General features: G+C 44.7%; 1 protein-coding gene across 2 annotated transcripts in view; it reads left to right on the top strand.

Moving 5' to 3' along the window:
- The window catches only part of LOC119458151 (armadillo-like helical domain-containing protein 3), a 61165-nt gene extending 49920 nt beyond the window's left edge, over positions 1 to 11245 (top strand). For both annotated transcript variants that reach the window (XM_037719977.2, XM_037719986.2), the window contains exons 24-25: positions 3623 to 3739; positions 11129 to 11245. In XM_037719977.2, the coding sequence (XP_037575905.1) occupies positions 3623 to 3739; positions 11129 to 11221 (210 nt within the window). In that variant the 3' untranslated portion in view covers positions 11222 to 11245. The remainder of the gene's footprint in view (positions 1 to 3622; positions 3740 to 11128) is intronic.
- The last annotated feature ends 941 nt before the right edge of the window (positions 11246 to 12186 follow it).

Below are 12186 nucleotides of genomic sequence, written 5' to 3'. Positions count from 1 at the left end.
CGTGAGCGAGGATCAGAGAATACTTTCTTATTTAAATGAAAAACACGGTGCGAAAGTCTAAACTTTCTTGACACTTACTTCGCAAATGTAGGAGCTATCCGTTGCCTTCCAGTGATACCGCTTTACTTGGGCTTCCCATCTCTTACTTCGCTCTGAGTCCCGGGGGAAGCGTAAACAACGAAGCCCTTTACGCGTCGATCCGGTGCACTTGGGAACACAACAGCCCGTCATGTCGACTCGATGCACTTGACAAGCTTGTCATTCATGCGGCTGAACACTGTCCAGCAAGTAGAAGCGTCAGCGAAGGATCCACGCGCACTGTGTCTCGAAGTAAGCACCGGCACCAAGCAATCACAACCGCTTGCTGTGATTCAAGATGGCGTTGCAGCGAGAAAGCGGCGGCGCGGGGGCGATCAAAGGATGGCACCACCCTGAATGGCGGCGCTGGGATCGAAGCACCCTAAGTGTAGCATATGCAGAACCCATATGTATGCTATAAAAGTCGCAGTTAGCCCGAAAGGTGAAGCATTTAGAGCAATAGCAAAGTATTACACAAGAAGAAGAAGTAGTTTAATGATTTGAAAATGTAGAGAGGTTGGCCGGAAAATGGAACATCTGGCCTGCTACTCTACGTAAGGGAAGGGGAAGAGGGGAAGAAAGAGGGTCACAATGGGGGATGATAATGGGAGGAACAAGGTGAAAGGACACATTGCATAAATATCACAATCGTGAGTCCAGGCCCGTGTCGCCTAAGAAACGTGAAATAGCACGCATTGTCTCCATCGTCTGCCAACTCTGTGGCCATGCACCCAGCAAGAGGTCTTCCGACAGTGGTCCATTGTATAAATGTCTCAAGGTAGCTGCCAGTGTCAGTCTTGCGCGCGCATACTCGGGGCACACCACGAGCACATGGTCTATAGTCTCTATAACACCACACACTGAACAGTGCGGTGAGTCTGTCCGTCCAATGATGTGCAAGTATTTGCACATGAAAGCGACGCCTAATCGCAGTCTGTGTATCAGTTATGTATGAGGGCGTGGGATTCAACGCAGAACAGGAAATTGCATATCGGGATCCAGCCTTTTAAGGCGGACGTGACGAGCATCTGGCTGGGCCCAGTATGTTTTCGTCGCACTCCTCAATAATTTCGACAGGAGGCATATGATGTCCGGTCTAGAGAACGGCACTACAGTTCGCAGGCCATTGCTGAGGGCGCGCTTTGCTTCAGCATCGGCCATCTCATTACCATTGAGCCCACAGTGTCCCGGGATCCATTGGAACACTATGCAGTGGTGTTTTTCTTGAGCGCGTGAAAGTAGCTCGGTGATCTGTAGTACCAGAACTTTATATGCGGTGTGGCGCAGGTAGCATCCGAAAATTTGCAGCGCGGGTTTTGAGTCCGTGAAAATGCACCATTCTTGAGGAGTTTCCCCGCAGATGCGGCGAATCGCTTCCTGAATTACATAAATTATGTCAAATTATGGCAATTAGCTTATGTCGTGTATTACACAAATACACGACATAAGTTTCATAGTTTTATCGGCTATATAAATTGCAGTAAACATTTGCTTCTTAATTAAATTAGCAAGCATGGTGTCACGCACGCACAGGCGAGCAAGAACAGATCTTACTCGATGAATGCAAATGCTCGCTGTCACGACGGTAGCATGGTGAAGAGCACAAATGGAGGGGAATGAACACTTCTACTGCCTCTCTGTTCAACGCGTTTCAGAAACTTGACATTACGTGACCTCCAGCAAGTAAGCGCACGCAAAGACAGTGGGCATGCAGCCACCAGCTATCTCAGGTCGCCCACCATTTGAACCTGCTGGAGATTTCCGCCAAGATAGGGTGCGGGTGATGCTCGGCCGGGCTAGAGAAGGAGATGCGTGCCCCCACTTTCGCACTTATCATGTGACCTCCAAAATTGGGCGCGCATCAAGCCGTCATCCTTCTTCGCTCACCCTTGCACGCTTGCAATAAGGGAGTCCGGCAGATAGCGTAAGCACACTATACCAATTTGGGTTTAGCATTGCTGTTTTTGTGCGGCTTGTGTAGCTAACGGGGCAACATGGTGGCAGCATGCCGTACTTCCACTTTGAAACGTATTTGCCCTTGCTACTTGCTCATGATCATGTACACAAAAATAAATAATAATGGTAAAAAAAAAGGCTTTCACCTAGTTGCATCTTACTTAGATGATACGGCATTACTGATGACCTGTTGCTGTCTTGAGACCAGTTAGCTTTCATTTCTTTAGGCCTAGCACTGCCCTTCCTCATATTGTTTAGGCACTTTTTGTCACCTGCATGTATGCCATACACTAGCTTAGATAAAAACAAACCATTCTGCCCAGTAGCGCACCCAGGATCTCTGCCAGGGGCAATCTGCCAGGATCTCTGCCAGGATCTCTGCCAGGGGTTGACAGTTTGCCAATACCATCTAAACAGCAGTAATTTCAATTTCTTCACGGGAAATTGTAAAAAAATTCCGATTTTTGTGCAAGTTTGCGAGTGTGCAGACGATTGTGCGTCTTACATCTTAGTTGCAGTACTCAAAGGTGCAAGGAAAGAAGGGTTAAACAAAAAGGGGGGGGGGGGTAACTCGGCCTCAGGGGGGGGGGGGTTACAACCCCCGAATCACCCCCCGTCGGTGCGCCACTGATTCTGCCCATGGTTATCTGCCCTCAGCCTACAACTTCACGCGTCTGACAAGGTGATCATTGCCCCTATCAGTATATCAAATGCTTTAGGTAAATAATGCATACAGTTGCCTGCACTGTGGTCATTTATTAAGCTTTAGTTTTGTCTTTGGTAGTATAGTACCTTGAGTGCTTCATTTGTTAACGGTCCTTTTAAAGAGACATTAAAGAGAAGCATTAAATCAGTTGAAACTGGTAATGTATTGTGAAAAACTCTATTGTTTGGGACAGAAAGGTTGAATATTAGCTGAGAACGTGGAGGTGAAATTTTCCCGGGTGGAATTTTGTGCCGTGGCACGAATGACATTGATGTGATGTCACGGATTTCTTTGAATTTCCGAGCATTCTGCCTGTTTTAATGCAGGAAAAGTTATGAGCAGCTGCTAGGCTGCATCTTTGTTTACTTTCAAAAGCAATGTAATCCTTCTTTACTGAGGGATGCTGAACTGACCTGAAGCAGGTGCTATCAAAATTCACGATGACACTGGAGCTGGTGTGGGAATTTCAACATGGTGTTACCACTCATATTTCGATTCTACATTCCTTTTTTAGCGTGCACTTCCTCTGCTGGTGGTATTCTACCACACGCAGTGGAAGAAATAGGTGTATGGTATTCTACCGCATCATACCTATTTGGTATTCCAGGTGTGTTACTTGCCAGTCAATCATAACTTTGTTATGGTGTCCCTTTAATGCAGTGAGACTTGTATGAAGCAAAGCCCTTGTTACGGTTACAAGCAAAAATGAGTAAAAAAAAAAAAATCCGAGCGTTATTGGTAAAGAGCCAGTGAAGAGTGCCTTATAAATTGATATTTTTGTGTGTTGTTTGCTCTGTGATCAAATGATGCTAGATTACACAGTGTGTTGTTTGCCCTGTGATCAAATGATGCTAGATTACACAATGTTTTACTACCTTGCAGGTTTTGGATGTTGTGAGAAGCAACTATGACACATTGACACTAAAACTTCATGACAATCTTGACCAGTACGAAAAGTACTCTGAAAAACCAAGAGAGTCTCCATTCTTCACACTGATGGTGAGTTGCGTTTTTTGCCCCTATGTTTGTGTGGGTTCACTTGTTTTCGTCATCATGCAGGTTGTGCAAGGATGTGAGGTCCTCGTAACATTTACATCATATCCATTAATAATATGGCCGATTTCAGCTGCGTTAGAATAAACAGGCTAAGTGCAGGGTAAACAGGATTGCTTAACTTGTTACTGAGCTCTTTTTACCCAGCTGTTCATTGCTAGTTGTGAGGTTATTGGGGATGTGCAGATTTAAACAGGCCTCGCCTGCTCTGATTTGCTTGAGTTGTGTAATCACTAATTAGCCAATGTCCAATTTTTGCACTCCCCAGGGACCGTGAAAAAGTAAAAAAAACAAAAAGAAAACGAAAAATGAATACATACCTTTTATTGTCCTCAAGGGCTCCTCACTCGCCACAGCCAAGTCCGAAATAGCTCTGAAGGGCTGCCAGTACACTTATTAGGTGTCTTGTTTCTCGTACTGTAGCAGGAGATGGCGGGTGCCCATCTGTATAATTAGAGAACACATACTTCCGTATTGTCCGGTGCATAAGACATTTTTTCCCAAAATTTTTATCGGTGCTACTTATACAATGGTGCAGTGCGTCTTATACAGTTTAGACCACTTATAACGTAACCGCTTATAGTGCAGAACCGGATATAGTGCGGTCTTCTCAGACTCCCATTAATTTTCCCATAGCACTCCATGTATACACGTATCGCTTATAGTGCAGTTGCGGGAAACGAAATACCGGTTACAGTGCAGCTGACTGGGAGTACGGAAGTCAGAGGAGACGGCGAACGCTCCCCTCAAACGGGTGCCTCAAGGAGTGCTCGAGGAAGAGATAGAGAGACGAAGTGAAGGAGAAGGGCACGTGGTGCGAACGAACAACCAGTGAGGCTGAAACCAGAATCTTGAGTGCGAGTTGTGAAATATCACGCCGCGCATAGCGAGCGAGCGCCATGAAACTGCCAATGCCGGCCAACTTTCGCTTCACGATAACGGCAGTAAACGAAACTTCAGGGAGCGGGCGGCGCCTGCACATCTCGGCGAAGGGTGCACGCGGAGACCGGGGATTGTGAGGGAGGAGGGCGGCAGGGAACCGGATTTCGCCTCGGCAACTCCGCCGCTTCGGTGGCTCCCCTCGCTCTCCCTCGTAGCTCCCTCACTTTCGACTGTCACCATGCGTGCCCACCGCCGGGCAAGCGCCGCCACTCCAGACAGCCCGGCGCCAGCTCCCCGAAGTTTCATTTTCTGCCGTTATCGGGAAGCAGGCGTTTGCCGCCGTGGGCAGTTTCGTTGGCCGGCCTGGGACAGTGCCGCTGCTTCCCTCTGCGCCGTAGCTGCAGCGTGCAAGGTCAACACAAGACTAGAAAGTAGAAGAAGCATAAAGGAGAAAGAAGGGCTCACTGCCATTTTCTACACGTGGCTACAGTAGCGTGGCTGAGACGTCGGCACGTACACGCACGTTCCGGCGCAACGCAGAAACGGTGACCTTGCCATTTGAGAGGGTGAAATTTCCGCCGCATTTTTTTTTTTTCCATTTGCGCGCGACATTGAGGGGTCTCTCCTAAGCTTTTACTCGGTGCCGGAGCAATGCCGGTCGGAGGCGCCACCGCGTCATTTGGTTCGAATTAACGAGATTCGACTGTAAATTGAATGCAAACGTTCTAGCCGCATTCCTCGACTGTTGCATATGCGTGGCGGCTCGGTGCACATGTTTTGTATATATGTGGGCCTTGAAAATTCTTGCTTTGATTATAGTGCAGTACCGCTTATAGTGCGGATATTCGCGACTCCGGCGACTTATGTTATAAGCGGTCTACAGTGTACCAGGTGCACGAGGTATTTGAGAACACAATGTTGGCTTGAGGCAGAGAAGAGTATCTCCAGCAAAAATAGACATATTTTCACCAAACTTTGGGAAAAACTTCTCTTACGGTTTATTTCCACAATTATTCAATGAATCCGGTATCCGCAGCAATAACCGATTCAATTCGGCTTAGGAAACGGCTGCAAGCACGGATTAGGTGGTCCTTAGAGATGTTGGCCATTGAGTCAGCAATGGTGGCCTTCAGCGAGTCTTTTGTATCATATGGATGTTTGTTGGCCTCTCTCTCAATGACGCCCCAGACATAGTAGTCGAGCGGATTTAAATCTGGAGATCTAGGAGGCCACAAGTTGGGAGTGATGTGGTCGTAGAAGCTGTTAGCCAGTCACTTCGGGGTGACGCAGGCAGTGTGAGTGGGAGCCGAATCTTGCTAAAGGACATAAGGTCTTGCTTTCGAAACAGTCTCCATCCAAGGCTTTACAACGGTGGTAAGCACCTCCTTGTACGCGGCAGCATTAACGCGGAGTTCTGCAAAAAAGTGTGGCGGCATGACGTCACCCTCGTTGCTGACGACGGCTAACACCATCACAGACGACGGAAATTTTGTGTGCATCACTGAAGGCACCTCATCAGTGCTCGTGCAAAGCCACCTGTCATTGGGGGGATTAACTTTTTGGTCTTGGTCAAAGTTCTTTTCATCTGAAAAAAAAACCAAAGCATTCCAGGCTTCTCAGGTCTCTTCAGCTTGCTTAGGAATGGTACCTCAAGCCCTCGTGTACAGCGAGCCTGACAGTCGACTCTGCGACTTGGAGCTCCTTTGCAATGGCTCGCATTGACTTCCCTGGGTCGTCACGATGATTTGCAGCCGCCAAAGAAAATCAGGGGTTCTGACGACATCTGACTGCTGACTGTGCTTTTTTCCTTTTCGCCACTAATGCCACGTCACCACCAGAACACATCATTTCTGTCTGCACCTTGTAAACGAGAAAGGTGGAATTTCATAAAGGTGGCAATTACCAAGTCGCTGTGGTGTGCAGCCAGGGCGACGAGGACTGCATGGTGTTTCATTTACTGCGTCAACCTGTACGCTTCCATCTTTGAACAAACTGCGTAGTATGAATGATAAGGGGTCAACCAACAAGAAGCCGCACGCCTAGATAGATATGATGAGCCTGCTGGTATCTATGGTGATAAGTAATAGTGTTCTGAAATACCTCGCGCGCCCGGTATATGCATAAAACCATGCATGCTAGCACAGCCAATATGTGTGGCAGCATTCTGAAAGAAATCGAACAGTGGAGCAACCGTGGTGACAGGTGTCAGCTCTGAGGGCCCGCTGTGTAGGCTGGCATCGTAGCCTCCGAGATATAGGTGCCTCCATGATTTGAGGTCACATGTATGCAAACATGTAGTTTGCTGTTATTATATTTCTTTAAAACAAAAAGTTAAATCCACAGGACTGATGCTATAAATCGGCAGAGGCACTACAATTTTTCATTGTTGCATAGGAACGCCCAACATCCAGCCGTAAAAAAAAAAGTGCAGCTTGGTTATCATTATCATCATTATCAATTGCATGTGAGAGAAGTTTCGGCAGTCCAGCAGTAGTTGCAGTGCTTCGGGCTTCCAGTCGCCAATTCGATTTTGTATGCGTGTGTGTTCAGGCGTGATGTGATTGTTGTTTGTGTGTTCAAACCAAGCATGCCAAGCCGCATAGGCACAAGATCCTCACCATGTCAGGTACAGCTTATTCAGAGGCCGATGATGCATAACCCAGTGATGCGTAACCCAGTGATGCTGCTGACCGAATTGGCTCAATTTTTGACGCTGGATCTGAGGATGAGGCCTTCGATGACTTCTTCGAGTAAAGAGCAATAAATGGTCGGTTTCCTGCACCAAAGAGTAGCATTGATTCAAATTTTATTTTGGTAAAGTGTGCAGCTCGTGAAAATTTTGTTTATGGAAGTTTAGTGCCCTGAAATGGGGGAGTACAACATTTTGCAATGAGTGTACAAACGTGCGTAATAACATTTCATAATGCCGACCAAGTTAAAATAGGTGTGTCTTATATACTAATTTTTTCCTTTGAAAGTCACAAAAATTCGAGGGTGCGTCTTATATACAAGGGTATGACTTATACACTAGAAAATACGGTATGTCTTAGGACAGGGTCCCCTTTATACTTTTGGTATGCTTCCCTGCAATAGATTATATATACTTGACCGTGTAACACCGCTGTATTGCGGTGAAGCTGACTTATGGGGACCAGCATTATGAAACGCTTCTTAGACCCTTGCTGTGCTTTTCGCTCTTCGAAGATATCGGCATGAATGATGAAGGCGGAGTCGGCGCCATTGCTGACAGCGGTAAATCCTGTCCATAAAAAACATGGCACTGAACAGCAGGAAGCTTTGTAGTGAATGGCAAAGCAACTAGGCCTAGCGCTGCAAAGTGCACGGCAGCACAATACAATCACACGACCACCAAACACCATGTGGCTAAACAGAACTGGCTATTATGGCTGGCTACAGCTGCCAGCAGATCGGCATGCAAGAGTGCTGGTTCGAGGCTGTGAGATCATCAAAATGGCGGCGGCTTCAATTACTGTCGTTTCAGACCTGTGGCCATGGCAAAAAGTCCTAAAAATCTGACGGTGAAGGGTTTCAGCATCCAAAATTTTATACGTCCTTATACATTGGCTCTGTAGAGTCCATGGTGGACCTCCCTCTTTGCAGGCATTCATGACACAGCACGCTGAAGCGTTGTGTTGCTGTGCTGAGGAACCTGTGTGACGCGGGTTCGATTCTGGCGAGCACCAGAGATAAAGAACTTTTTTTTATATTGAAGGTTGGGAAAAACGGTTAGGCAGACACAGACATGCCGACCAGAAAGCAGATCCTAAGAATGCTAATCGCATCAGAAACCGTTACTCTAATATTTATATGGAAAGACAAAGTTTCCTTAACATTTTGGGGCTCGCCAAAGTGAAAATCATTCTGGAGCCCTCCACTGTGGTATCCCTCACAGCTCAGGTGCAGCTTTAGGATGGACACTAAAGGGCAACACTAAACTACTTGATTAAGATGTGTGAAGTATTCTTGCAAACCTTTTCAATTCTTTGGTGGCAAGACTATTATTACTGGAGAAAATTAAGGCCGAACTTCCCTTTCTTGAATTTTGGGTCAGAACTTCAGTGCCAGTACATCAGTGTGACCGCATGAATTTTGAAGTAATATTTCTGCATCTTAGGGGAGAAAATGCCTCAAAATTTCCTAGACTGAGACTTTTCTTTCCTGACAATATATACAATGTAGTCCTCCTTTACTGAGAAACAGTCATCTGGACTCAAGTAGGCACTGTCAAAGTTCATGACATCACGGCAAACTGGTGCAGAAACTTTAGGGTGGTGTTGCCACCTGCCTTTTGTTTTCACATCTTTTCTTCTTCTCAAGGTAAGAGTGGTTGTTTTATTTCAGAAGGGTAATTTACTAATAAAGCTTGACTTACTACAGCCTAACCTCATCATAATGAACATCAATTTAGGGAAATATGCTGTATAACAAACTTTTCTTATTTCTCCTTTCTGGTTCCATCGAACACTATGCATTCTTCCTCATGATCTAGCAAAGTAATTTGTTCCTCTGTTTTGGCTTGATGCTTTCATGCTCCTTCCGAGATAACTCGGACACCCACCCTCACACACCACATGCTACTCCTGAGTATGCTCATTTTTGCATTTTTAGCACACTTGATGCCTCTTCCGAAACAACTCGTGCAAAAAAATGGCTATTATAGACGTGTCATTTATGGAGAGGTCAGCTAAGCACACGGAACTTGCAGATTAAATTTCTTATAGCAGGTGCAGCACATGTCTCGGTGCTATGATGCTTCGTCTTGGCAGGACAGCCATGGCGATCTAGCGTGGCAGGGCTGACCTCACTTTGACAGACGAAGAAATTTTTTAACTGTTTTATGACTCAGATGAAAGCAATGACGAGGAACTGGCTTCTGTGTTGTATGAACATGTCCACTCAAATAACATGTGAAAAAAATCTAGCAGAGGTGAGAAGCAGTCAGGGAAGAAACCCAGCAGTAAAAGGGTTAATGAAGTCCCCGCCATTGCATGCATGTGCCTGCAGCATTTGTGTCAAGCAACAGATATAAAATATTGCTCAACAATGAGTTTATCATTTGTGTTTATCCCTTCGTGTGTAAATTTTGCTGGCAAGCAGTGAGAAACACTAACTGCTGAGTGAAAGAGGGAACTGCTGTGCTGTCTGTCATGCCAGTACGGAAACAGCGCTAGGCGTGCTCCATTCGTGCTCATGATCTCGTAGCATATTCAAGTCAAATTAAATTTATTTCATTATAATATATTAGGTACATATGCTTTCAAATGTGCTAATAACCAGTTGGGACAGCAAAATGGCTACTGGGAGTGAGCATAAGAGCACCTCAGTGACAACGAAGGGAATGTGTATTATCGCGGTCTCATGCTACCATGTCATTATTGTGAATGAATATATAGTGCATACTCAGTAAACTCTTCTGAATATTCAATTAAGTTTACTAATTGAGGCCCGTTCTACGATTTTAATGTTTTGTCATGTTTTACTAAAAATAAATTCTGTTTGTGAATAAGTTTCAAGTTCTCTGACCATATCCTGGAGAGTCTGATTGTGATGACACCAGATGGGTACCCACTTGGAGCAAGGTTATTCAGAGAAGTTCCTGGAGCAGACAATCTCAACAGCAGCTAAGTCACTGAAAATGTCACTGTGATCTAAAAGCAGTGTGTTACTTGTCAATTTATGCTGTTTCAAGTTTGCTGCTGCTTGTGTGCTGTGTGTAAAGGTACTAAATCATTCTTAATAAAGTGTGTATGCATACCACAAGAAGTGTGTGCTCAGGGCAAGCTTAAGAACTGTGTGCTATTCTACTCCCTCACAGTGTCGTGTCCACAGGACTTTTACTAATTGTAAACTTCACAGGTTCGCAGGTATTACAGTGAACAATGTTAAATTGATCTTAACATCACAACCGACTACACCATTGTAAACAAGCCCCCGTAGTGTTGGGGGGCTGGGATGATGTGATATGCGATAGCGGCTGCTAGCAGTAGGCATTATCTGTGTAGAAGCTTTGCTCTCGATACAATATCCTCTGTACATGCCAGTGCTTTTGGTGGCATAATTATTAGTTGACTTTCTTGTGGGATTCTCTTCCTGGGTGCCTAGTGACAAGATGCTGTCTACCAGTACTCTTCTAGGAACATGACGTAATCTTTATTGGTGAAGCATAGAAACCTCGACCTAATGAAGTTAGTGATTTAGTTAAAATTTTTTACTGCAAGTAGAACTTTGTTATATCAAGGTATGACTGTATTCTTTATTAGTGTCCCTATGAACCCCATGAATGATCAGTAATCAACCCATTCAAATTTGAGATATCCAACCATGGCTTCTCTGATAAGCAATAATGTAGTTCATTGTGAACAACAATAAAATTACAAACAAATTATGTAACGGTTGTCCTGAGTCATTACACTTCCTTTTTTTATCTTGCAGATTCGAAATGTGGTCTCAGACTTCAGGCAGAAGCTTACACTGTCAGGTTTGGGTCAGGACAACGTCTTGAAGGAGTTCTCTACCATAGCCTAGAATAAATTTTTCAATTATTTAGGACTGATCTCCAGCCTCCAGACCATGTTTGCATTTCTGCTCAGGTGGAGAAGAGCCTAGATTGAATGCGAGCCGAACAGTGGCAATTGGACCAAACCAAAAACTTAGTCTGGCACCATGTATGCATGTGGCAACAGCCTAAGCTTCAACCGGTGGTGTAAGATGTGTGCTTAATTCATCGTACGATGACACATATAAGTGGTCCTTTACTGCTTTTTGCACTTGTAGTACAGTAAGTCATGCACCTAAACTTCCATGTGGATGTATAAAAATGGGAGGGAAAAAAAGTGGGAGTGAGACGACCTCATAGACTACTTGTTTCCGGCCATCAAGCTGCACGCAAGCACTTTTATTGTGTTCTTCATGAGTATAGTGAAGTGAATGAACATACTTCATAAACCTTTGGACGTTGCCATAAGACTATTGAAAAAAGTGGAGCAAGTTATAGTGGCATGCTGGCAGAAAAAAAGTTTTGGCATGAGGGCATGCTGTATTTTGTTATTGAACAATTATAAAATAATGCACGAAGACACTACAGGTTTCTCTTGGTTAAAGTGAAACAGCTATGTTCATATGGCATTTAAAATTTTGATGAATATTACATGTGTTGCAGATCTTCAACATGATAAACAATAGTTTTTGCTGCCAAAAATATTGCCCACCTTCAAAAGAATAGATGAGAGAAGATGCCCGAAGCCACATACAGCCACTTCCAGTGAATTTCGTGATATTTTAACATTGACATTGACTATATAAATACTTAAAAAAGAGGAATCTTCAGTGTTGCTTTTCATTTCATTTTACAAAAGTATATTTGAACAAAAAAAATCCCAAACATTGCAAAATTCTACACCCTAACGTTAATTTAAACTTTAATTTTTTGAGATGTAATTTTAGTATGGACGCTACAGTTGCTTAAAGGGGCCCTGAACCATCCGTTGGGC

The sequence above is a fragment of the Dermacentor silvarum genome, chromosome 1 (assembly GCF_013339745.2).
Source record: "Dermacentor silvarum isolate Dsil-2018 chromosome 1, BIME_Dsil_1.4, whole genome shotgun sequence".
NCBI classification, from domain to species: domain Eukaryota; kingdom Metazoa; phylum Arthropoda; class Arachnida; order Ixodida; family Ixodidae; genus Dermacentor; species Dermacentor silvarum.
This window is presented reverse-complemented; position numbering and strand designations above follow the sequence as displayed.